Source organism: Somniosus microcephalus, chromosome 17, assembly GCF_052327205.1.
Source record: "Somniosus microcephalus isolate GS21.2 chromosome 17, FLI_Smic_1.0, whole genome shotgun sequence".
In the NCBI taxonomy this organism is placed as follows: domain Eukaryota; kingdom Metazoa; phylum Chordata; class Chondrichthyes; order Squaliformes; family Somniosidae; genus Somniosus; species Somniosus microcephalus.
In genome coordinates, this window is record NC_141003.1 from 66,583,236 (window position 1) to 66,608,941 (window position 25,706).

General features: G+C 45.7%; 1 protein-coding gene across 6 annotated transcripts in view; it reads left to right on the forward strand.

Annotated features, from left to right (window-relative positions):
- Nucleotides 1–25,706, forward strand: part of LOC147105808 (interferon regulatory factor 6-like) — a 71,229-nt gene that overhangs the window by 40,550 nt on the left and 4,973 nt on the right. For 5 of the 6 annotated variants that reach the window (XM_086010576.1, XM_086010573.1, XM_086010570.1 and 2 more), the window contains exons 2-7: nt 6,187–6,387; nt 7,568–7,772; nt 18,596–18,630; nt 19,488–19,527; nt 20,434–20,724; nt 22,762–23,154. In XM_086010576.1, coding sequence (XP_085866702.1) covers nt 6,211–6,387; nt 7,568–7,772; nt 18,596–18,630; nt 19,488–19,527; nt 20,434–20,724; nt 22,762–23,154 — 1,141 coding nt within the window. In that variant the 5' untranslated portion in view covers nt 6,187–6,210. Of the gene's footprint in view, nt 1–5,582; nt 5,714–6,186; nt 6,388–7,567; nt 7,773–18,595; nt 18,631–19,487; nt 19,528–20,433; nt 20,725–22,761; nt 23,155–25,706 lie in introns of those variants that run through there. The other variant, XM_086010575.1, reaches the window with a different exon arrangement.

Sequence of the window (25,706 nt, forward strand, 5' to 3'; positions counted from 1 at the left end):
TTCCCTTTACCCTAGCATTATCCCAATCGATATTTGGGTAATTAAAGTCCCCCAATATCAGCACTCTATAGCTCTTGCATATCTCTGCACTTTCCCTGCAGATTTGCTCCTCTACCTCCCTCTCACTATTTGGAGGCCTATAGAATACCTCCAATAGCGTAATCATACACTTTTTGCTCCTCCACTCTAACCAAATGGATTCTGTCCTTGTCCCCTCAAGAACATCCTCCCTTTCCAACACTACAATGGCACATGTGTGAATAATAGTCTCTTGGGTGAGGTACTGGCTGACATGGGTGTAACTATACCACAGCAAAGAGTGGAGCAACACAAATTGGAGCGTGATAGTCAATGACATAAATCGTGCCATTCATGTAGAAAGGACTTCTGAAATATACTGGGCGGCCTGCTGGTGGCGCTGTCCAGGGAGAGTATAAATACTCGGGCACGGGCCCAGCTTGCTCAGGGACATTTTGTAAACGGGAACTAGTGAAGGATAACTAGACTTCCATGTTGTGAAACAGTCAATTAAAGCCTTGTTTAATACTCTGACCAAGTGCCTAGTAGTTTGCTTACGTCACTCTCATTATGTTTTCAGTGAACATGAGTCACACCTGATGAATGAATTGTTGACTAAGCTTACTATTTCCATCCTAAAATACATCAGGCATGAAGCCGTTTGGTTGGGCTTATCTCTCTTCAGAGAACTATTATGCTCATCGGAGTGATTGCTGTCAGAGCTGGGAGCAAAATGTTTTACTAGCACTGTCCGGTGAGGTACAGAATGCGATATATTCAGGGCAAAGCAAATCCGTCTTATACCGGACCTGGGAACAGGTAATGACTGTGTCCCCACTGATGTTAAACCAGCACTGTCGGACTCCGAAACTCCTCTCGGCTGCTCAACCTTGGAGGGCATCACAGTGAATCCTGATCCTGCCCTCGTCCAACATGTACACACAAGCTTTTTCCAGGAACGGTCACTGTAAACAGCAGGTGTGGTTTCCCTTCCTCAGCATAGGTCTGCTAAGACCAAGAAGCGGCTCACTACCACCTTCTCGAGGGCAATTAGGGATGGCCAATGAATGCTGGCCTTGCCAGTGAAGCCCACATCCCAGGAATTAATTTTTTAAAAAGTGTGGCTCTCCTTGGTCAGTCTGCTAACTGGGCACAGACTGGGAATCCGTCCTTAAGACTCAGTTACACACTGCCATTGCCAACAGAAGCCCAAAGGAAGTTATTCTATTAATGTAGGGAATGATATCTCCATATTATAAAGTGCATGTGTCTTCAGCCTATGGAGAGTCATAGTGTGAGTGCGAGGGACCTCTGACTGTGGGAGGAGCCTCCCATGTTACCAATGATGGATTTGTTTTTGTTCTTGGGATTTGTGTGACACTGGCAAAGCCACAGGTGCAGTCCCCAGCAGTTATAGCGGGTGAGCTGGTGTTAAATGCCATTTGCCCGCTATAAGGAGTGGACGGTAAAACTGTTGCGTGATGTATGCAAAGAGCTAATCAATTCAAACGCATTAAAAGGGACTGGTGGCAACTTATGACCATTAGGATGACAAAGCCTCTACCAGCCATATTGCCCAAAAAAACCAGCCCGCTTAATGTGTTATGAGCGACGCCTTTGTGATTGACTTCAATGGAAATGTGAAACGGTTAAAAGAAAGAACAGCTTGCATTTATATAGCGCCTTTCATGACCGCTGGACGTCCCAAAGCGTTTCACAGTCAATGAAGTACTTGGAAATGTAGTCGCTGTTGTAATGTAGGAAATGGCGCAAATGGTTAGCGCTATTTGCCAGATATAGGCAGCTGCATGATCACACGGGCGGAGTAAGTGCTGGGACTGTATTGGTCATTCCCTAGTTGCCCTGAGAAGCTGTTTGGAGAGTCATATCGATCGTTTTTACAACTGAGGGGCTTGCTGGGCAACTTCTGAGGGCATTAAGATAAAGAATGAGCTTGCATTTCTATCGCGCCTTTCACCTCCTCGGGACGTCCCAAAGCGATTCACAGCCAATTAAGTACTTTTTGAAATGTAGAAGCTGTTGTAATATAGAGAAACGAATCAACCATGTGTAGGCCAGTCCAGGGGCAGGGGTGGCAGGTTCCTTTCACATTAGTGAACCAGTTGGATTTCTACCACCATCTGACAAGGTGCCAGCTGGAATTTGAACTCACGATCTCTGGGTTGCTAGTCTAGTACCAGATCTACTACTTTGTGGCGTTGCCACATTGGGGAAACACTGTGTGTATGTAGATAAGCCTGTATAATCCCCTTTTAACTGCTGTATTCCCCTCCCCCCCCCCCCCCCCCCCGCAAGACAGTTGCAAGCTGAGAGGAATAAGGCATGTTCAGACTTGCCTGCTGCTGATTGGTTTTCCTTCTATCAGGTTCCAGCAGGTGACCAGTCCGTGAGTCATCACAGGTTCGCGGGCTTCACGAATTCAGTACTGTATTGTGAGAGTTGGAGTAAAGACCTATTTCTTGTAGCTCGCTGTGTTGCCTATTTCTTTACGCGGGAGACCGTAGTCCCCCACAACTTTAACATCAAATCATACAGCACAGAAGGAGACCATTCAGCCTATCGTGCCTGTGACTATCCAATTAGTCCCACTCCCCTGCAAATTTAAACTTTGAGTAAATGTTACTATTGAATCTGCTTCCACCACCCTTTCAGGCAGTGCATTCCAGATCACAACAACTTGCTGTTTTAAAAAAAAAAAAAAAAGTTTCCTCATGCCGCCTCTGGTTCTTTCGCCAGCCACCAATTTGTGTCCTCTGGTCACTGTTTTGCCACTGAAAACAGTTTCTCCTTATTTACTCTATCAAACATCCTCTCAACCTTCTCTGCTCTAAGAAGAACAATCCCACCTTCTCCAGTCTCTCCACATATCTGAAGTCCCTCGTCCCTGGTACTGTCCTAGTAAATCTCCTCTGCACCCTCTCTAAGGCCTCGAAATCCCTCCTAAAGTGTGGTGCCCAGAATTGACCACAATACTCCAGCAGGGACCTAACCAGTGTTTTATAAAGGTTCAGCATACCTTCCTTACTTTTGTATTCTATGCCTCCATTAATAAAGCCAAGGATCCTGCCTGCTTTTTTAATAGCCTTCTCAACTTGTCCTGCCAGCTTCATAGATGTGTGTACATACACTCTGAGATCTCTCTGTTCCTGCACGTCTTTTAAAATTGTACCATCTGGTTTAAATTGTCTCTCCTCATTCTTCCTACCAAAATGCATCACTTCAAACTTCTCTGCGTTAAATTTTATCTGCCATGTGTCTGCCCATTTCACCAGTTTGTCAGTGTCATCCTGAATTCTATCCTCCTCATTTACTAACATACCTGGGAAGAGGTAGAACTATCATTGTCACCTCTCGGAGACACTGCTAAGAGCCTTCTCTCTTTATTTACCTCTGTCTCACCCTAATCAGCCTGGTTTAGTTAGTAGCACTCCCATCGGAGTCAGAATGTTGTGCGTTGAAACTGCATGCCTAGAATCATAGTGCAGTGAAGGGACTCCTGCATTGTCTGAGGTGATGGTCTTTAGGTGAGGTGTTAAACTGAGGCTGAGTCTGCCTGTCCCAGTGGTTGATGTGGATCCCATGGCACTCTGTTCGGAAGAACAGTGAGTTCTTCCGGAGCCTTGGCCAGCATTCCTCCCTCAGCCAATACCACCAAAAACAGATTAATGTGTCATTTATCTCATTGCTGTTTGTGGGATCTTAAACTGTGAGGTAAATACTACATTTGCCAGAATAACAGTGGGTGCAATTCAATGTTTACAAAAGAGGAGGATACTGGGCAGGGGGTAAATCCTGAATTGGTTAAAGGTGAGATGAGAGATACTATAATAAATAAAAGGTAAGTATAAGAGAAGTTAGTTAAGCTGAAGAAAGACACATTGCCAGGCCCTGATGGGAAACATCCAAGGATCCTGAGAGAAAGGGAGGAAGAAATAGTGCAGGTCCTAGAAATTATATTTGCGGGTTCTATTGAGAGTGGATGTGTGCCAGAAAACTGGAAAGTAGCCAATCTAAGACTCATTTTCAAAAGGGGAGTCCAAGCTAATCCATGTAATTACAGACCAAGCAAGCTTAACATCTGTGGTGGAGAGAATTGTGGAATCTATAAATATCTAGATGAAAAGAAAATAATTAGAAGCAGCTTCAGAAAGGAAGATTGTGCTTGACAAACCTGATCGAGTTCTTTGATTTGAGGAGGTGATGGATATGGTGGATGGGGATGTGGTGGACATGGATTTTAAGAAAGTCTTTGACAAAGTGCCACACTGTTTCTAGAAGATTAAGGGTCAAAAATTAGATTAAGAGCTAGTTAGAATGGAGGAAACCGAGAGTAGGAGTTAAGGGCAGTTTCTCAAGAGTGGTTGGAAGTGAAGTGCAGTGTCCCAGTGGGTTCTGTGCTGGGGCCACATCAGTTCACTGTGAGCATTGCTGATTTGGATATAGGACTAGAGGCACTGGTGTCCAAATATGAATTGGATAATAGGCATAGTAAATAATTCTGAGGACCAAAGGCAGCTGCAAAGGGATAAAGATAAAATGGTGGAATGGGCAAAAAGTGACAGATGGAATTCAATGTCAGTAAATGCGAGATGGCTCATTTTAAATAAAAGTAAAATTATACTTTGAACGGGGGAAGGTTGGGTGATGTGAAAGAACAGAGGGATTTGGAGGCTCAGATTCACAGGACATTTAAAGCAGCACCTGAAGTGGATAAGGGCATAAAATGGAATGAGGTGTCGAATATAAAAGTCCAGATGTAATGGTGAATCTATATAAAACCTCAGTAAGACCACAGTTGGAGTACTGTGTGCAGTTTTAGGCTCCACACTATAGGCGGGATGTTGAAGCAATAGAGAGGGTACAGCACAGATTCACCAGCATGCTGCCTGGTATGAGGAAATACAAATACAAAGAATGACTTGAAGAATTGGGCTGTTCCTGTTAGAACAGAGGAGAGTACGGGCCGATTTGATAGAGGTGTTTAAATTTATGAAAGGTTGTGACGGGGTAGTGAGAAACACTGTTTCCTGTGATTGAGGGGTGTGGAACGAGGAGACATAGATATAAGATTAGTTGCAGGAGATTTAGGACAGAGAGCAGGAGGAACTTTTTTACATAGAGGATTGTGAGGCTGTGGAATTCACCAGTGGAGTTAGTGATTGAAGCAAAGACCATATCAATAGTTTAAGAACAGGTTAAGACAGGTGTTTGAAGGAAAGGGGAATAAAGGGATACTGGAACAGGGTGGGCACATGCGATTGGGATTACTGCTCGTGTGGAGGATAAACACCAACATGGACTGGTGTAATTTCTTTGTAGTTCATTGCATTTGAAGCACTTTTGAGATATTTCTGAGAAATGTGACAAGGCTTTAAATAATTGCAAATCATTTTGTTATACCAATCTTCAGTGTCCTCTAACCACGACTTCTTGATTCACCTCGCCCTGGCTCCTTTTTGGTGTCCTGTTGTGTGGGCTGTTCTGAACAGAAATCTAGTTTCATTTTTAAAAAAGAGAAGTGTGGTTTCATTCTCTTGGCGCGGAGCAAGAATGGAAGTTTGAGACGAACGGATTACTCAAGCTGAGTGTTTATACATGGGTTTTGCTATAAACAACCTGAAATTTGGGGAGCTTTCAAAAGTTAGCCATTTTGCCATGAGGAAGTCACTTCTGGGTAAATAATATTTTCTTTTTTAGACTATCCGAATCACTGCTCAGGAAGTTGTTACTTCCTTTTGAAAATGTGTTCTGTATTTGAAAAAAAGTGTTTCAAACGGAAAATCTGGTCTCCAGCCTACAACCCTCCAAGATCTCTGTGCTTTTCCAATTCTGGCCTCTTGCGTATCCCCGATTTCCTTCGCTCCACCATTGGCGGCTGTGCCTTCAGCGGCCTAGGTCCTAATCTCTGGATTTCCCTCCCTAAATCTCTCTCCTCCTTTTAAGACGCTCCTTAAAACCGACCTCTTTGACCAAGCTTTTGGTCACCTGTCCTAATATCTCCTTATGTGGCTCGGTGTCAAATATTCTCTGATAACACTCTGTGAAGCGCTTTGGGCCGTTTTACTACGTTAAAGGCGTTATATAAATACAAGTTGTTGTTGTAAATGTCTGGGTAATATTCAGTGTCATTGTCTTCATTGGTTTCAGGTCGGACGTCCCGAGGAGCTTAGAATGATGGCCATGCACCCGCGGAGAATTCGGTTGAAACCTTGGCTCTTGGCGCAGGTGGACAGCGGGCACTATCCTGGGCTTCAGTGGCTGGACGACCAGCGGAAGCATTTTCAGATCCCGTGGCGGCATGCTACCAGGCACGTCCCCACCCAGGACGATGACAACACTGTTTTCAAGGTGAAGTTGCCAGCTTGTCCATTTAACGGAGAGGCTCGAGGCTAGGTGTGTTTTTAAACCTAACTCGCCGGGCGGGAAACCCGCGGGATCAGGTGGAATGCCGGTTTTACACCCCGCCTGATATTCCTCTCCACTAACTTCAATGGAGAGTAAAATCAGACGGGCTGTAAAACCGGCGTTGCACCGATCCTGTCAGTTTTCCCGACGGGCAGGTTATGTTACAATTGCTCCCCTAGGACTCTGGACTGGGGACAGGGAAGGGGCAGGTACAGTGATCTTGTACAAGCATTTATAAATAATAATACAGACTGTTCTTGTGGCTCTGTGTGAAGATTTAACAATCACAGAAACTGAGATTACAGAGGTAAGAATAACTAAAATCTCATTTTTAGTTTGGACAGACTTCTGTGGTCTCCTCTTTGGTCACCCCACCCCCCTGTTAACTTTTCTCCCAATTCCCTTGGTATCTAAATCTCCTCCCCCACCCCTGCCAGTCAAACACCTTGGGGATGTTTCGCTACATGAAAAGCATTTTATATATGTAGAAAGAAATTTCATTTCATAACTCGGGAAGTCCCAAAGCACTTTACAGCCAATGAAGTACTTTTGGAGTGTAGTCACTGTTGGAATGTGGGAAACACGGCAGCCAATTTGTGCACAGCAAGCTCCCACAAACAGCAATGTGATCATGTTCTTAGTTATGTTAGTTGAGAGATAAATATTGGCCTGGACACCAGGAAGAACTCACCTGGTCGTCTTTGAAATAATGCCATGGGCTCTTTTACATCCACCTGAGAGAGCAGACGCGATCTCAGTTTAACGTCTCACCTGAAAGATGACACCTCCGACAGTGCAGAATTTTCAGTACTGCATTGGAGTATCAGCCTAGATTTTTGTGCTCAAGTCTCTGGAGTGGGACTTGAAACCCACAACCTTCTGACTCAAAACAACAGCTTGCATTTAACGTAGGACAACATTTAATTCACCGAAGCGCAATCGGACAAAAATGGACATCCAGCCAAAGAAGGAGATATTAGAAGGGGTGACTCAAAGCTTGGTGAAAGAGGTAGGTTTTATGGAGAAGCTCAGAGGCTAGAGTGTTAGCCCGGAGCCACAGCTGATGGGTAATTTGTGTTTGTTTTATGTTTCCTAAGCGACCTTGCGTTCTTTCCGTACCTAGGCTTGGGCAGTGGAGACAGGCAAATATCACCAGGGGGTTGATGGGCCAGACCCTGCCAAATGGAAAGCAAACCTCCGCTGTGCTCTCAACAAGAGCCGGGAGTTCAAACTGATTTACGACGGCACCAAGGAGACCCCCATGCAGCCGTACAAGATCTACCAAGTGTGCGACATTCAGCAGTCCAATGGAGGAAACGTGACTCCAGGTAGGGGCTACAGGAAAACCCAGGCTCTCACTCGGGCCCTTCTTCCCCCTTCTTTTCCTTTTTGTTTTATTCCTCCCTGAAATGGAAGACAAATGTAAGACTCATTTGTACCGTACTCTGGAGCATACGCGATGCTGAGGATGTTGTGGATAGCACATTCAGTGAGTTGGTCACACCGCAGGTAAAGGCTAGCTCAGACAGTAAATGGGTGACCAAAAGGCAGGGTAAAGGCAGGAAGGTAGTGCAGGAGTCACCTGCGGTCATCTCCCTCCAAAACAGGTTTACCGTTTTGGGTACTGTTGGGGGAGATGACTTATCAGGGGAAGGCACCAGCAGCCAGGTTCAGGGCACCATGACTGGCTCTGCTGCACAGAAGGGCGGGAAAAAGAGGGATAGGGCTATAGTGATAGGGGATTCAATTGTAAGGGGGATAGATAGGAGTTTCTGTGGCCGAGACCGAGACTCCAAGATGGTATGTTGCCTCCCTGGTGCAAGGGTCAAGGATGTCTCGGAGCGGGTGCAGAGCATTCTGAAGGGGGAGGGGGATCAGCCAGTTGTCGTGGTACATGTAGGTACCAACGATGTAGGTAAAAAGAGGGAGGAGGTCCTACAAGCTGAATTTAGGGAGTTAGGAGCTAAATTGAAAAGTAGGACCTCAAAGGTAGTAATCTCTGGATTGCTACCAGTGCCACGAGCTAATAAGTTTAGAGAGAGTAAGATAGATAAGCTAAATACGTGGCTTGAGCAGTGGTGCAAGGGAGAGGGATTTAAATTCTTGAGGCATTGGAACCAGTTCTTGGGGAGGAGTGACCTGTACCAAGGGGACGGTCTACACCTGAACTGTGAGGGAGCCGATGTCCTCGGGGTAATATTTTCTAGGGCGGTTCGGGAGGATTTAAACTAATTTGGCAGGGGGATGGGAACCTAGGTAGTGGAAAAGAGGGAAGTCATATGAAGTTAGAAATAGATGGTAGAAAGGTGAGAAGCAATAAGCAAAGGAGAGAAACACAAAGGGCCAAACTAATTCATAATGAGAGTGTGAAAAAAGCAAGCCTGAAGGCTTTGTATCTTAATGCTAGAAGCATTAGGAACAAGGTGGATGAATTAGTTGTGGAAATAGAGGTAAACAAGTATGATTTGATTGGGATTACAGAAACGTGGCTGCAGGGTGGGCAAGGCTGGGAACTTAACATCCAGGGATATACAATATTTAGGAAGGATCGGCAAAAAGGTAGGGGAGGTGGGGTAGCATTGCTGGTAAAGGAGGGGATTAATGCAATGGAAAGGAAGGATATTAACTCGGATGAAACGGAATCTGTATGGGTAGAAATGAGAAATAGCAAGGGGAGGAAAACGTTAGTGGGTGTGATATATAGGCCTCCAAATAGTAATATGGAGGTGAGGGAAGGCATAAAAAGGGAAATTAGAGAAGCGTGCGATAAGAGCACAGCTGTCATCATGGGTGACTTTAATTTACATATTGATTGGACTACCCAAATTAGTAAAAATTCTGAGGAGGAGGAATTCCTGGAATGTTTTCGGGACGGTTATCTGGACCAATATGTCGAGGAGCCGACTCGAGATCAGGCCATTTTAGACTGGGTATTGTGCAATGAGAAGGGACTTATCAGCAATCTTCTTGTACGAGGCCCCTTGGGTCAGAGCGATCATAATATGATCGAGCTCTCAGTCGAGATGGAGAGTGAGGAAATTGAATCAGAGACTAAGGTCCAGAACTTAAATAAAGGGAATTACGAGGGTATGAGACGGGAATTGGGTAAGATTGATTGGGTGGTGTTTCTGGGGGGATTGACAGTGGATAGACAATGGCAAGCATTCAAAGATAGAATGGAAGAATTCCAGAACATGTTTATACCGGTTTGGCATAAAAATAAACCTAAAAAGGTGACTCAACCGTGGATAACGAGGGAAATTAGGGACAGCATAAAATCAAAAAAAAGGGCATATCAACTGGCAAAAAAAAGCACCAGACTGGAAGATTGGGGGCAGTACAGGATACAGCAAAAGAGGACAAAGGGATTAATCAGGAAGGGGAAAATAGAATACGAAAGTAAACTTGCAGCAAACATAAAGACAGACTGCAAAAGCTTTTATCGGTATATCAGGAGGAAAAGACTGGTAAAATCCCAAGTCGGTCCCTTGCAGTCCGATTCGGGAGAATATATAATGGAGAATAAGGAAATGGCAGACCAATTAAACTCATACTTTGGTTCTGTATTCACAAAGGAGGACACAAATAACCTCCCAGGAATATCGGCAAACATAGGGACTAATGAGAGGGAGGAGCTGACAGAAATTAGTATCTCTAGGGATATGGTGTTGGGTAAGTTGAGGGGACTGAAGGCCGACAAATCCCCGGGGCCTGATAAACTACATCCTAGGGTACTTAAGGAGGTGGCCCTGGAGATAGCAGATGCTCTAAGGATCATCTTCCGGAACTCCATTGACTCGGGAACAGTACCCGTGGATTGGAGGGTAGCTAATGTTACCCCAATATTTAAAAAGGGGGGTAGAGAGAAAGCAGGGAATTATAGACCAGTAAGCCTTACATCGGTTGTGGGCAAAATGCTAGAGTCCATTATTAAGGATAAAATAGCGGAGCACTTGACAAATGGGGAAAGGATCGGACAGAGTCAACATGGATTTACAAAGGGTAAATCGTGTTTGACTAATCTGCTGGAATTTTTTGAGGAAGTAACTGGTAAAATAGATGGGGGAGAGCCAGTGGATGTGGTGTACCTTGACTTCCAGAAAGCCTTCGATAAGGTTCCACACAAAAGATTATCATGCAAAATTAAGGCTCATGGGATTGGGGGCAAAGTATTAACGTGGATAGAGAACTGGCTGGCGGATAGAAAACAGAGAGTTGGAATAAACGGCTCGTTTTCGGAGTGGCAGGCAGTGACCAGCGGGGTGCCGCAAGGATCTGTCCTGGGACCCCAGCTGTTCACAATATATATAAATGATCTGGATCAGGGAATTGGATGCAATATTTCCAAATTCGCTGACAACACTAAACTAGGAGGAGGGGTGGGCTCTGATGAGGATGTCAGGAGGCTACAGTGCGATTTGGACAGGTTGGGGGAATGGGCGGATACGTGGCAGATGCACTATAATGTGGATAAATGCGAGGTTATCCACTTTGGGGGTAAAAACAGGAGGGTAGATTATTATCTAAATGGCAATAGATTGGGAGATGGGGAAGTGCAGAGGGACCTGGGTGTTCTTGTGCACCAGTCACTGAAGGAGAGCATGCAGGTGCAACAGGCGATTAAGAAGGCAAATGGTATGTTGGCCTTCATATCAAGGGGGTTCGAGTATAGGAATAGGGATACCTTACTACAGCTGTACAAGGTGCTGGTGAGACCGCATCTGGAGTATTGTGTACAGTTTTGGTCGCCCCATCTGCGGAAGGATGTTCTTGCCATGGAAAGAGTGCAACGGCGATTCACCAGGCTGATACCTGGAATGGCGGGAATGACCTACGAAGAGAGATTAAATAGTTTGGGCTTGTACTCACTGGAGTTTAGAAGATTGAGAGGGGATCTCATCGAAACATATAAAATTATGGCAGGCCTGGACAGGCTGAATTCAGAGAGAATGTTTCCAATGGCCAGGGAGCACAGAACCAGGGGCCACAGTCTAAAAATAGCGGGCAAATCATTTAAAACAGAGATGAGGAAGAATTTCTTCACTCAAAGAGTGGTGAGCCTGTGGAATTCCCTGCCACAGAGGGCTGTGAAGGCTAATTCAATAAATATTTTCAAGAGAGAATTGGATATATTTCTGAAGGCTAAGGGGATTAAGGGTTACGGAGAAAAGGCGGGGACGGGGTACTGAACTGGTAAGATCAGCTATGATCTCAGACGAAGATCAGCCATGATCTCATTGAATGGCGGAGCAGGCTCGAAGGGCCGAATGGCCTACTCCTGTTCCTATCTCTATGTTTTCTATGTTTGATCTTTTCATCCCCCTCCCTCACATTAGTGCAAAGGCTTATGACGGGTGATGTGCAATTATGGTTAGCCTAACTGTTACTGGTACTGGACCAGCAACCTAGAGCTCGTAAGTTCAAATCCCACCATGGCCAGAGGTGATGGTGAATTCAGTAAATATGGTTAGCTTTGGGCATCAGCTAGAAAACAGTGACCATGGAAGTTGCTGGATTGTTGTGAAAACCCAACTGGTTTCCTAACCTGCCACTAACATCCAGTCCAGCCTACATATGACTTCAATTCCATGTTTTTAGTTTGACTCTTAATGGCATCGGGGCAACTTGGGATGGGCAGTAGCTTTCTGTCTCATCAGTGTCTCCCACATCCCAGAAACAAATACAAAAAAAGTGTGTGGGATAAATTTCCACCTTCACGGCCTGGGCGGTAATCTGCTGGAGCAAATCATTTTCCCGGTGTTGAACTCGCCTGGTTTTTAGTTCCATTTCAATCAATGGAATAAAAATTAGATGGTTTGTACCATCTCCAGTTCAATCACAGCTGCAAGGATGAGGGACACAAGTACAAACTGGGAAGAGGTCAGTTCAGGGCTGATCAGGAAGCACACCGAGTGATTCATTACCTGGAATGGGCTCTGGGTACGGAAGGGGAAGGACGAACTCTGGGGTCATTCAAAGGGCAGTTGGACATTGCGATGGAGGATTGTAGATTTCTAATGGAAGGATGAGCTGGATAGAATGAATGGCTTCCTTCATTCTGTACATATTTTGTGAAGTGGCCTATGCTCTACAAGATAGTGACTGAAGCAGCACCCAGAAAATTTAATATCCGGAGCTCAAGAGTTATTCTGTGCCTCAGCATCCCAACAATCTGCATAGAATACCTCACACTCCCTTCTCCTGTCTCTGGGATTCTCTCCCCCAGACAGTATGTGTGAGACAACACACTGCCCTTCTCCTCCCTGTGGGACTCTCTCTCTTCCCCCAGGCAGTGTGTGTGAGACTCTACACACACCATCTCCTCCCTCTGGGACTCTCTCTTCCCCCAGGCAGTGTGTGAGATTCTACACACACCATCTCCTCCCTCTGGGACTCTCTCTCTTCCCCCAGGCAGTGTGTGTGAGACTCTACACACACCATCTCCTCCCTCTGGGACTCTCTCTTCCCCCAGGCAGTGTGTGAGATTCTACACACACCATCTCCTCCCTCTGGGACTCTCTCTCTTCCCCCAGGCAGTGTGTGTGAGACTCTACACTCCCCATCTCCTCCCACTGGGACTCTCTCTTCCCCCAGGCAGAGTGTGAGACTCTACACTCCATCTCCGGTCTCTGGGATTCTCTCTTCCCCCAGGCAGTGTGTGTGAGACTCTACACACACCATCTCCTCCCTCTGGGACTCTCTCTTCCCCCAGGCAGTGTGTGAGATTCTACACACACCATCTCCTCCCTCTGGGACTCTCTCTCTTCCCCCAGGCAGTGTGTGTGAGACTCTACACTCCCCATCTCCTCCCTCTGGGACTCTCTCTTTCCCCAGGCAGAGTGTGAGACTCTACACTCCATCTCCGGTCTCTGGGATTCTCTCTTCCCCCAGGCAGTGTGTGTGAGACTCTACACACACCATCTCCTGTCTCTGGGAGACTCTCTCGCTTCCCCCAGGCAGTGTGTGTGAGACTCTACACACACCATCTCCTCCCTCTGGGACTCTCTCTTCCCCCAGGCAGTGTGTGTGAGACTCTACACTCCCCATCTCCTCCCTCTGGGACTCTCTCTTCCCCCAGGCAGTGTGTGTGAGACTCTACACTCCCCATCTCCTCCCTCTGGGACTCTCTCTTAACCCAGGCAGTGTGTGTGAGACTCTACACACACCATCTCCTCCCTCTGGGACTCTCTCTCTTCCTCCAGGCAGTGTGTGTGAGACTCTACACACACCATCTCCTCCCTCTGGGACTCTCTCTTCCCCCAGGCAGTGTGTGTGAGACTCTACACACACCATCTCCTCCCTCTGGGACTCTCTCTTCCCCCAGGCAGTGTGTGTGAGATTCTACACACACCATCTCCTCCCTCTGGGACTCTCTCTTCCCCCAGGCAGTGTGTGTGAGACTCTACACTCCCCATCTCCTCCCTCTGGGACTCTCTCTTCCCCCAGGTAGTATGTGTGAGATTCTACACTCCATCTCCGGTCTCTGGGATTCTCTCTTCCCCCAGGCAGTACACACACCACCTCCTGTCTCTGGGACTCTCTCTTCCCAATACAATACAATACAATACAAATCGCTTTATTGGCATGATAAGGTACATCTTATGTTGCCAAAGCATCAAAATACATTTATGGTTGAACACATAAACGCGGTTCCATTCATACAGTGTATAAACAGGTATATCCCTGAGTTTATAAATATATTTTCGCCTTGTTTATATATACTCTTGTCTTAGTTTACTGGTTGTCCCTCTGTTCATGGCAAGCTGTAACATAGTGTGCCGCCAGTGTTACACAGCTTCTCTCCTCCCCCAGTAGGAATGGGAGTTTTTGGTTGTCAGTCAGATTTCTGAATTCAGGGCATATTTGTGAGAATTTTTGATAGAAATTCTCTCTGATGCCCTGATACTTTCCACAGGCTGTGAGGAAGTGCATCTCTGTCTCAACTACTCCCTGACTGCAGTGAGAGCATATCCTGTCTTCTCTTGGCAGCCTGGTCTGCCTGTGTCTGCCTTTTTCGATCGCTAGGCTATGTTCGCTAAGTCTGTACCTTGTCAAGGTTCTTCTCAGTTTGTTATCCTTTACCATGGTCAGGTAATCAGCTATGTTGTATTGTCTGTTTAGGGCCAAGTAGCAATTGAGTTTGCTTTGGGTTTTTGTTGTTTCTGCCCAATATGACAGATATTTTTCCTTTTGCTTAGCGACGATTGTGTTGGGTCGAATTCTTTGTGTTACCCTGTCACTGTCCTGGGGCTGGTTATTGTTAGTATTGTTATTAGTTACTTTATTGAGTCCCAGGACTAGTTGACTGAGTGTATTCTTCTTTATGGTCAGCTCTTGGCATTTCAGGGCGTCGTAGTGATAGCATTGGGGGTTGCTCATTTGTAGGTGATTCCAAAATTTGGTGGCTCTTTTTTGGATAGTGATTATTAATGGGTATTGGCCTAGTTCCGCCCTGCATGCGTTGTTTACTGTTTTCCTTTGAGTCCGGAGGATACTTTTACAGAATTCCGCATGTAGGATCTCAATTGGGTGTTTGTCCCATTTTGCAAAATCTTGTTGTGTTAGTGGTCCCCAGACCTCACTGCCATAGAGTGCAATTGGTTCAATTACTGATTTGAAAATTTTGAGCCAAATGCTAATTGGGATTTCTATTTGGATTGATTTTTTGATGGCATAGAAAGCCCTTCTTGCTTTCTCTTTCAGTTCATTCACAGCCAGTTTGAAGTTTCCCGTAGAACTGATTTTTAAGCCCAAGTATGTGTAGTGAGTGGTTTGTTCAATTTTGGTTGTTCCTACTGTGAAATTTATTGTGGGTCCATGTTGTTTGGATCTTTGCTGGAACACAAGGACTTTGGTTTTTTGGGGATTTATTGTCAGGGCCCAAGTCTGGCAGTACGACTCCAGCAGGTCCAGGTTCTGCTGTAGACCCTCCTTAGTTGGTGACAGCAGAACCAGGTCGTCGGCATAGAGGAGGAATTTAACCTTGGATTCATATAGGGTGAGGCCGGGTGCTGTAGATTGTTCAAGTAGTTTTGCCAATCCATTAATGTAAATATTAAAGAGTGTCGGTGAGATTGGCGAGCCCTGCGTCACCCCCCGCCCCTGTGGGAAGTATTTTGTTTGTTTGTCTCCAATTTTAACTGCACATTTATTGTTTGTATACATTGATTTAATTACATCATATGTTTTACCTCCTACCCCGCTTTCGATAAGTTTCAGGAATAAACCGTCATGCCAGATGGAGTCGAAAGCCTTCTGGAAATCTACAAAGCATGCGTAGATTTTGCTTTTGTTATGGTGAACGTGTTTGTCAATTAGGGTCTGTAGGGTGAAGATATGATCGGATGTTCTATAGTTTGGCAGGAATCCAATTTGGCTTTTACTCAAGACATTGTGCTCTTCAAGGAAGTTTATAAGTCTTTTGTTTATGATGCTACAGAATACCTTCCCCAGGTTACTGTTTACACAGATGCCTCGATAGTTGTTTGGGTCGATTTTGTCCCCACTTTTGTATATGGGTGTTATGAGTCCTTTGTTCCAGATGTCAGGGAAATAACCGACACTCAGAACCAAGTTGAAGAGTTTTAGGATAGCCAGTTTCAGTTTGTCGTCTGCGTGTTTAATCATCTCGTTTAGTATGCCGTCTGTCCCGCAAGCTTTTCCTGGTCGCAGGTCCTTGAGTTTTTCAAGAAGTTCTTTTTCTGTTATTATGGCGTCTAGCGGGTTTTGGTTATCTTTTATGGCCATTTCAAGCTTTTCAAGTTTTTTGCGTATTTGGTGTTGCTCTGGTCCTAGTGTGTTTTTCTGGTATAATTTTTCAAAGTGGTTTACCCATGTGTCCCCATTTTGAATGGACAAATCGTCGTGTTGTTTTTTGTGTAGTGTTTTCAAGTTGTCCCAGAAACAATTCGACTCAATGGATTCCTCCATGGAGCTGAGTGTATTCTTAATAAATTGCTCTTTTTTGGTCCTGAGTGTGTTTCTGTATTGTGTTAGCGTCTGACAATAAGTAAGGCGTAATTCCTCGTTTTCTGGATGTCTGTGTTTTTGGTTTGATAGTTTTCTAAGTTTTTTCCTCATGTTATGGCAATCATGGTCAAACCATTTTTCATAGTTTTTTGTTTTGGGTTTGTTCTTGCGAGCTTTCAAGTTTGCATTTGTTGCCAAATTATCAAAAATATTGTTTAGTTTACTAACTGCCCGGTTTACGCCTTCTTTATTGTGAGTGTATATGTTATCCAGAAAGGTGTCTAAGAGAGCTTGAGTTGATGCATTGCTAATTGTTTTCTGGTATTTTTCCGTGTCGTTTTTGGCCCATCTGTACGATTTTTTGGTGTTGTACAGTTTACTGGGTTGTGTTTCTATGTTGTTTGTTTCTGTCTTTTTGAGAAACATAGTAATTTGACTGTGATCTGACAGTGTTGTTTGTGGTTTGACTGTGAATGCTCTGAAAGAGGATGGGTCCAAGTCTGTAATCATATAGTCTACTGTGCTGCAGCCAAGAGGTGAGCAGTGTGTGTGAGACTCTACACTCCCCATCTCCTCCCTGTGGGACTCTCTCTTCCCCCAGGCAGAGTGTGTGAGACTCTACACTCCCCATCTCCTCCCTCTGGGACTCTCTCTCTTCCCCCAGGCAGTGTGTGTGAGACTCTATACACACACCATCTCCTCCCTCTGGGACTCTCTTCCCTCAGGCAGTGTGTGTGAGACTCTACACACACCATCTCCTCCCTCTGGGACTCTCTCTTCCCCCAGGTAGTATGTGTGAGATTCTACACTCCATCTCCGGTCTCTGGGATTCTCTCTTCCCTCAGGCAGTGTGTGTGAGACTCTACACACACCATCTCCTGTCTCTGGGACTCTCTCTTCCCCCAGGCAGTGTGTGTGAGACTTTACACTCCCCATCTCCTCCCTCTGGGACTCTCTCTTCCCCCAGGCAGTGTGTGTGAGACTCTACACTCCCCATCTCCTCCCTCTGGGACTCTCTCTTAACCCAGGCAGAGTGTGTGAGACTCTACACACACCATCTCCTCCCTCTGGGACTCTCTCTTCCCCCAGGCAGTGTGTGTGAGACTCTACACTCCCCATCTCCTCCCTCTGGGACTCTCTCTTAACCCAGGCAGAGTGTGTGAAATTCTACACTCCCCATCTCCTCCCTCTGGGACTCTCTCCGACAGACAGTGTGTGTGAGACTCTACACTGCCCTTCGGACTCTGTCCTAAGTTGTTTCATTACCCGGTTCGTTATCTCTTCTACACTGAAGTTCAAACGTAGACTTGCTGATGCAGAGATACTGGATCATGCATTAGCTGGTACAAATCTTTACACTATCTCTCCAACCCGTTCTGTGCTATCAACAAGCACTAGTTTCAATCTTGTGAGACATGTCTAGGCTACAGTCGTGTCTGGGTGTATCCCTGTTGCTGTGTGACCTGATGTATAAAATAAAAAAAGAGTTTGATGATATTTTCGAAAGTAAGCCAGCTTGTTGCTCTCCCCTATTGAAAGTCTCTCATAGAATCATAGAATGATACAGCACAGAGGGCGGTCAGTCGGCCCGTCCTGCCTATGCCGGCTCTTTGAAAGAGCTCTCCAATTAGTCCCACTCCCCTGCTCTTTCCCCATTGCCCTGCAAATGCTTCCTTTTCAAGTATTTATCCAATTCCCTTTGAAAAGTTACTATTGAATCTGCTTCCATCAACCTTTCAGGTAGTGCGAGCCAGATCATAACAACTTGCTGCGTAAATTTTTTTCCCTCCATTCATCTCCTGGTTTTCCTGTAGAACCCTGCATCATCTCCCTAGTTTAGCGCTTGCAATGATCTGCCGGGGGTGGGGGGAGCGTTGCAGAACTCGCCCGCTTGCTGGAGCAAGAGTTATACTGTGCCTCAGCATCCCAACAATCTCCCCTGAAATTGAATCCAGCTACCCGCTGGCAGCATTTTTTTTTTTAAAAGGGAAACGATTTGGGTGTGAGCGGAAAAGAAAAGAAAACGGCAAATGCTGGAAGTAGACAGCAGGGAAAAGAGAAATGACTGGGTAACTATTTTGGTTCTGACCCTTCGTCAGAATTTGAATTCCTTACGGGGATGAGTGACTGAATCCAACATTCCTTTAATTATTATCTGACCTGTCGTTCCCTTTTCCCTCAGAGACCAATGACTACGAATGGGACGATGAGGATGAGGTATGTGCATCGATAGTTTTACCACTCTCTCAGAAGAGCTGGCACAGACATGAAAGACCGAATGACCACCTTCTGTGCTGCAAGGTTCTATGATTTGCATGTGCGCCTGACAGAAACTGGCACTCTGTCGAGTCGAGTCCTGCGGTTTGTAACATTGAATTTCCAGTACACTCGGCCTCCAGGAGTAAGATCCCTCCTAACCTCCTCCGGCTCCAGTTATAGGGCTGAAAATAGGGTAGATACAGAGAAACTATTTTCTCTGGTGGGGGAGTCCAGAACAGGGGAGCATAACCTTAAAATTAGATCTAGGCCATTCAGGGGTGACATCAGCTACTGCTTCTTCACACAAAGGGTAGTGGAAATCTGGAACTCTTTCCCCTAAAAGACTGTGGATGCTGGAGGTCTATTGGAGCTTTCAAGACTGAAATTGCTGGGTTATTGTTGGGTAAAGGTATCAAGGGATATGTATGGAGCAAAGGCACGTAAATGAAGTTGAGGTACAGATCAGCCATGATCTATTAGATTGGCAGAACAGGCTCAAGGGACTGAATGGCCTCCTCCTGTTCGTATGAAGCCAGAGTAATTTTTCCTCTTCTTAGCCCAGGGACGCTGAGGCCAATTGTCATACCCCCACTAGCATCCCACCTGAGATCACCCACGCACACCAGGAGTAGAAGCTGGGACCTTTCTGATGGGTGTGGCTCAGATGCGCCCTGGACTGCATCTGCTCACCTGAGCCAGCGCTGCTGCTAATTATTACCTGGTGCGACTTGCAAAGTTTTTTTTTTAAACGTAATATTTCATAGAGTCTTAACAAACCTCATCTCCGTTACCTATTTGTTTCTCTTTCTTTACAGCGACAGCTCCAGGATTTGTTCCCATCAATGACCTTGGAAGGTGAGAATGGGCTTCACCATTTGCTTTTGTTTTTTTGACAGAGGAAACGGGGAAGTGAATTATTTGGTGTGAATTGAGGTAACTGCTGGAGAATGGATTTACTGACTTTGGGTGATCAGTGTCAGCATCAAGTGCTCCCAGGTCACTTACATTACAGGTTAAAGCTCCCTCTACACTGCCCCATCAAACACTCCCAGGGCAGGTACAGCACGGGTTAGATTCAGAGTAAAACTCCCTCTACACTGCCCCATCAAACACTCCCAAGGCAGGTACAGCATGGGTACAAAAGCAAAATACTGTGGATGTTGGAAATACTCAGGAGGTCAGGCAGGTGGAGAAAGAAACAGAGTTAACATTTCAGTTCGATGACCTTTTGTCAGAACTGGTACAGCACAGGTTAGATACAGAGTAAAGCTCCCTCTACACTGCCCCATCAAACACTCCCAGGTCAGGTACAGCACGGGTTAGATACAGAGTAAAGTTCCCACTACATTGTCCCATCAAACACTCCCGGGGTGGGTACAAAGGGTTAGATACAAAGTAAAACTCCCTCTACACAGTCGCATCAAACACTCCTTGGGAAGGTACAGCAAGGATTAGATACAGAGTAAAGCTCCCTCTACACTGTCCCATCAAATACTCCCAGGGCAGTTTCAGCATGGGTTAGATACAGAGTAAAGCTCCTTCTACACTGTCCCATCAAACACTCCCAGGGCAGTTTCAGCATGGGTTAGATACAGAGTCAAGCTCCCTCTACACTGCCCCATTTAACACTCCCAGGGCAGTCGCAACAAACACTCTCTAAGACCAGTGTCTGACCCAATGCTCTACTGAGTCCTTGACTTTGCTTTTAATAAGAGTATTTTCAGTTTTATTTTTCCTCTCTCTCTTTTTGATTTGTGCCAGATAGTGCCTGTCTACCGCCATACCCAACCCAGACCTGGCCGAAACAGGAGGCTACAGTGCCTGATTCCTGCATCAACGGAGGACTTGCTAACCCGACACTCCCACAAGGAGACCTCTCCCATACAAACCTTGATCACAGCGAACTCTCTCAGCCCAACCTTGCTCATGGAGGCCTCGTTCAACCAAATGTCCCTCCAATCGCTCAAGGAACTCTTAATCCGCTCCCGGCACAGCAGGTGGACCAGTTCCCATCGCTGACCACGTCCGAAATGTTTATCAACTCTCTGCCGTGTAAGTTACTGTTTCTTCTCATTAGGTTTCCCTCACAGTCCGGGCAGGATGAGCAATTCACAAAGAATTCCTTCCGGATGACTTGAGGGAATTGCAAATCTGCATTCAGGAGGCGCGTTACTTCATAAGTAACGGTGGCATAGTGGTTAGCACTGTTGCCTCACAGCACCAGGGACCCGGGTTCAAATCTGGCCTCGGGTGACTGTGTGGAGTTTGCACATTCTCCCCGTGTTTGCGTGGGTTTCCTCCGGGTGCTCCGGTTTCCTCCCACAGTCCAAAGATGTGCGGGTTAGGTTGATTGGCCATGATAAAAATTGGCCCTTAGTGTTAGGGGGGATTAAATACGCGGGGTTACGGGGATAGGGCTTGGGTGGGATGGCTGTCGGTGTAGGGACCGGGTGCTAGGGTTTGGATGATCAGCCATGATCTCGTTGAATGTCGGAGCAGGCTCGAAGGGCCGAATGGCCTACTGCTGCTCCTATCTTCTATGTTTCTATAAAGAATTGAACCTTGACTCCCCTTTAAAACGTTTAGGGGTAAAAATTTGACTTGGATGTTAGCGCTAAACAGGTGCTATTGCATCGGCCTGTTATACACTCCGCTTGATATTCAGTTCTATTGAAGGCAGTGGAACTGAATATCGAGCGGGGAATATAACCAGTGGTTGACGTGATCCCGTCCGTTGAGAGAGACAGGAATAGAAGGTTAAGCTGATGGGGTGAGATAAAGTAGGGTGAGAGGAGGCTCGTGTGGAGCATAAATGCCAGCATGGACCATTTGGCCTGAATGGCCTGTTTCTGTGCTGTAAACTCCATATAATTGTAATGATTAGCACCAAGACGAATTTCTATCCCTTAAGCTGTTAAGAAATGCAGAGTTTGTTTGTATCACAGCTGAGCTTCATGCTGCCCTTCCTGAACATCTGTACAAGTAACTTGCCAGCAGGAGTGAGAGCCCTGGGTTTTTTTTAACCTCTCCCCAGCTCAAAGAACATACTGTAGTTACATGGCGCCTTTCACCATCTCAGAAAGTCCCAAAACGCTGCTGCAATGAAGTACTTTTTGAAGTGTAGCCACTATTGTAATGCAGGAAATGCGGCAGCCAATTTGCGCACAACAAGGTCCCACAAACATCAATAAGATAATGACCAGATAATCTGTTTTTTAGTGATGTTGATTGAGGGATAAATATTGGCCAAGACACCGTGGAGAACTCCCCTGCTCTTCTTCGAAATAGCGCTGTGGGATCTTTTACAGTCACCTGAGAGAACAGACTTGGTTTAACATTTCATCCGACAGTGCAGCACTCCCCCAGTACTGTACTGGGAGTGTCAACCTGGATTATGTGCTCAAGACTCTGGAGTGGGACTTGAACCCACCACCTTCTGACTCGGAGAAGAGAGTGCTGCCCACTGGGCCACGGCTGAACGCTGTTTGGTTGCTGTTGCTCCTGTAGCACGAACCTTGCCAGCCCCACAGCATCCTCACTGTTGTTTCTTTTTACATATTATTTACAGCACAGAAACAGGCCATTCGACCCAACTGGTCCACGCCGGCGTTTACATTCCACACTTGCCTCTTCCCACCCTTCTTCATCAAACCCTATCAGGCATAACCTTTTATTCTTTTCACCTACATGTGTTTATCCAGCTTTCCCTTAAATGCATCTATACTATTTGCCTCAACTACTTCATGTGGTAGTGTGTTCCACATTCTCACCATTCTGGGTAAAGAAGTAACTGTCTTATATTGATGGTCCCTAGTTCTGGTCTTCCCCGCAAGTGGAAACAACTTCTCTACATCTACCGTATCAAACCCTTTCATAATCTTAAAGACCTCTATAGGTCACCCCTCAGCCTTCCCTTTTCTAGAGAAAAGAGCCCCAGCCTTTTCAGATATATAGAACCGCTCAGTTCTGGTATTATTCTAGTAAATCCTTTTTGCACCTGCTCCAGTGCCTCCACATCCTTTTTATAATATGGAGACCAGAATTGTTCATGGTGGTCTAACCACAGTTCTACCTCTTCCTCTGGGGCAGTGACAGACCTGGATGTGAAGTTCCAATACCGAGGCAAACAGATGGGACCGTTGATCACCGTCAGCAACCCTCACGGCTGCCGCCTGTACTATGGGGACCTAGGCCCTATCCCAGACCAAGTGGAGCTCTTCGGACCCATCACCCTGGAGCAGGTCCGTTTCCCCAGCACGGACCAGGTCTCTCACGAGAAGCAGCGATTTTACACCAACCACTTGCTGGACGTCATGGACCGGGGTCTGATCCTGGAGATACATGGGCAAGATATTTACGCCATCCGCCTGTGCCAGTGTAAAGTGTACTGGTCGGGGCCCTGCGCTATCGGAGGACCAGGACCCAACCCCCTCGAGAGGGAGAAGAAGATCAAGCTCTTCAGTTTGGAGAACTTCCTCAGTGGTGAGTTGGCCATTTAAAAAAAAATGTTAATTATTAATTTTTTTGTGTGTCTGAATTTTTGTGTTCATCAAGGTAACGGATGTTGGAATGTAAGGGAATGGAATGTTTCCCATTTGGGCACTCCCAGCTCGGGTATAATGTGACAAAATACGACGTAAATGTCACTCCACTTCATCCCAACAACTTGCCTAAGCCCCAACCTCCGAAGAGCACTCCCAAACGCACCAGTGCATACACCTTTCACAACATCAGGACGTCCCAAAGCATTTTACAGCCAATGAAGTACTTATTTTGAAGTGTAGTCACTGTTATAATGTATGAAAATTGGCAACCAATCTGCGCATAGCAAGCTCCCACAAACAGCAATGTGATAATGACCAGATAATCTGATTTCAGTGATGGTGGTTGAGGGATTAATATTGGCCAGAACACTGGGGAAAACGCCCCATCTCTTTTACTTCCACTTAAACGGGGCCTCGGTTTAACGCCTCATCCAAAAGACAGCAACAACAACTTGCATTTATATAGCGCCTTTAACATAATGAAACGTCTCCAGGCGCTTCACAGGAGTGATAACCAAACAAAATTTGACACTGAGCCACATTAGGAGATATTAGGACATGTGACCAAAAGCTTGGTCAGAGTTGATTTTAAGGAGAGTTTTAAAGGAGGAGAGAGAGGTAGAGAGGCGGAGTGGTTTAGGGAGAGAATTCCAGAGCTTAAGGCCCAAGCAGCTGATGGCACGTTCACCAATGGTGGAGCGATTAAAATCATGGGATGCGCTAGAGGCCAGAATTGGAGGAGCACAGAGACCTTGGAGGGTTGTTGGGTTGGAGGAGATTACAGAGATAGTGAGGGGCAAGGTCATGGAGTGTTTTGAAAACGAGGATGAGCTTTTTACATTTTAATGGGAAGAATATTTTAAACTATTTTTCTCCTAATTATCAGCTTGGTTTAGTTGGCAGCGCCCTCCCCTCTGAATTGGAAGGTTGTGGGTTCAAGCCCCACCGCGGGACTTGAGCACATAACCCAAACTGACGCTACAATGCACATCATTGTCGGAGGTGCCATCATTCAGGTGAGACCTTAAACCGTGGCCCATCTGCCCATTTCAGGTGGACACTGAAGAGCAGCAAGTTTCCTAGTGTCCTGGGTCAACATTCGTCCCTCAACCAATACCACCAAAAACAGATTAACTGCTCATTCATTCCATTGCCGTTTGTGGGATCAGTCTGTGCACAACAGTCACTGCATTGCAAAAGTAGTGCCACTGTGATGTGGTGCTGTAGAAATGTTAGCCTGAACTTTCCCCTCTCATTCCTTCTAAGCTCCATTTTTTTGTTTGTTTTGTTCCTGAGATGTGAGCAGTATTGACTGCCAATTCCCAATGGTGGTGGACTTCTTGAAGAGATTGCTTGGTTCAGTGCAAGGCCCCTTGGGGAGGAGCGATCATAATATGATAGAATTCTTCATTAAAATGGAGAGTGAAGTGGTTGACTCAGAGACTAGGGTCCTGAATTTAAATAAAGGAAACTACGATGGTATGAGGCACGAGTTGGCTAGGATGGATTGGGGAACGTTACTTAAAGGGTTGACGATGGATAGGCAATGGCAAACATTTAAAGATCGCATGGATGAACTACAGAATTTGTTCATCCCTGTTTGGCATAAAAATAAAACAACAAAGGTGACTCAATCGTGGCTAACAAGGGAAATTAGGGATAGCATAAGATCCAAGGAGAGGACATATAAATTGGCCAGAAAAAGCAGCAAACCTGAGGATTGGGAGCAGTTTAGGATTCAGCAAAGGAGGACAAAGGGATTAATTAAGAGGAAGGAAATAGATTATGAGAGTAAGCTTTCAGGGAACATAAAAACTGACTGTAAAAGCTTCTATAGATATGTGAAGAGAAAAAGATTGGTGAAGTCAAGCAGTCAGAATCAGGAGAATTTATAATGGGGAACAAAGAAATGGCAGACCAATTAAATACGTACTTTGGTTCTGTCTTCACAAAGGAGGACACAAATAACCTCCCAGAGATGTCAGGGAACATAAGGTCTAATGAGAGGGAGGAATTGAATGAAATCAGAATTTGTAGGGAAATGGTGTTGGGGAAATTGATGGGATTGAAGGCCGATAAATCCCCAGGGCCTGATAATCTACATCCTAGGGTACTTAAGGAAGTGGCCCTAGAAATAGTTGATGCATTGCTGGTCATCTTCCAAAATTCTATAGACTCTGGAACAGATCCCATGGATTGGAGGATAGCTAATGTAACCCCACTATTTAAAAAGGGTGGTAGAGAGAAAACGGGGAATTATAGACTGACATCGGTAGTGGGGAAAATGCTAGAGTCCATTATAAAAGATGTAATAGCAGAGCACTTGGAAAACAGTGACAGGATCGGACAAAGTCAACATGGATTTACAAAAGGTAAATCGTGCTTGACTAATCTACTGGAATTTTTTGAGGATGTAACTGGTGGAATAGATAAGGGAGAACCAGTGGATGTGGTGTATTTGTACTTTCAGAAGGCTTTCGATAAGGTCCC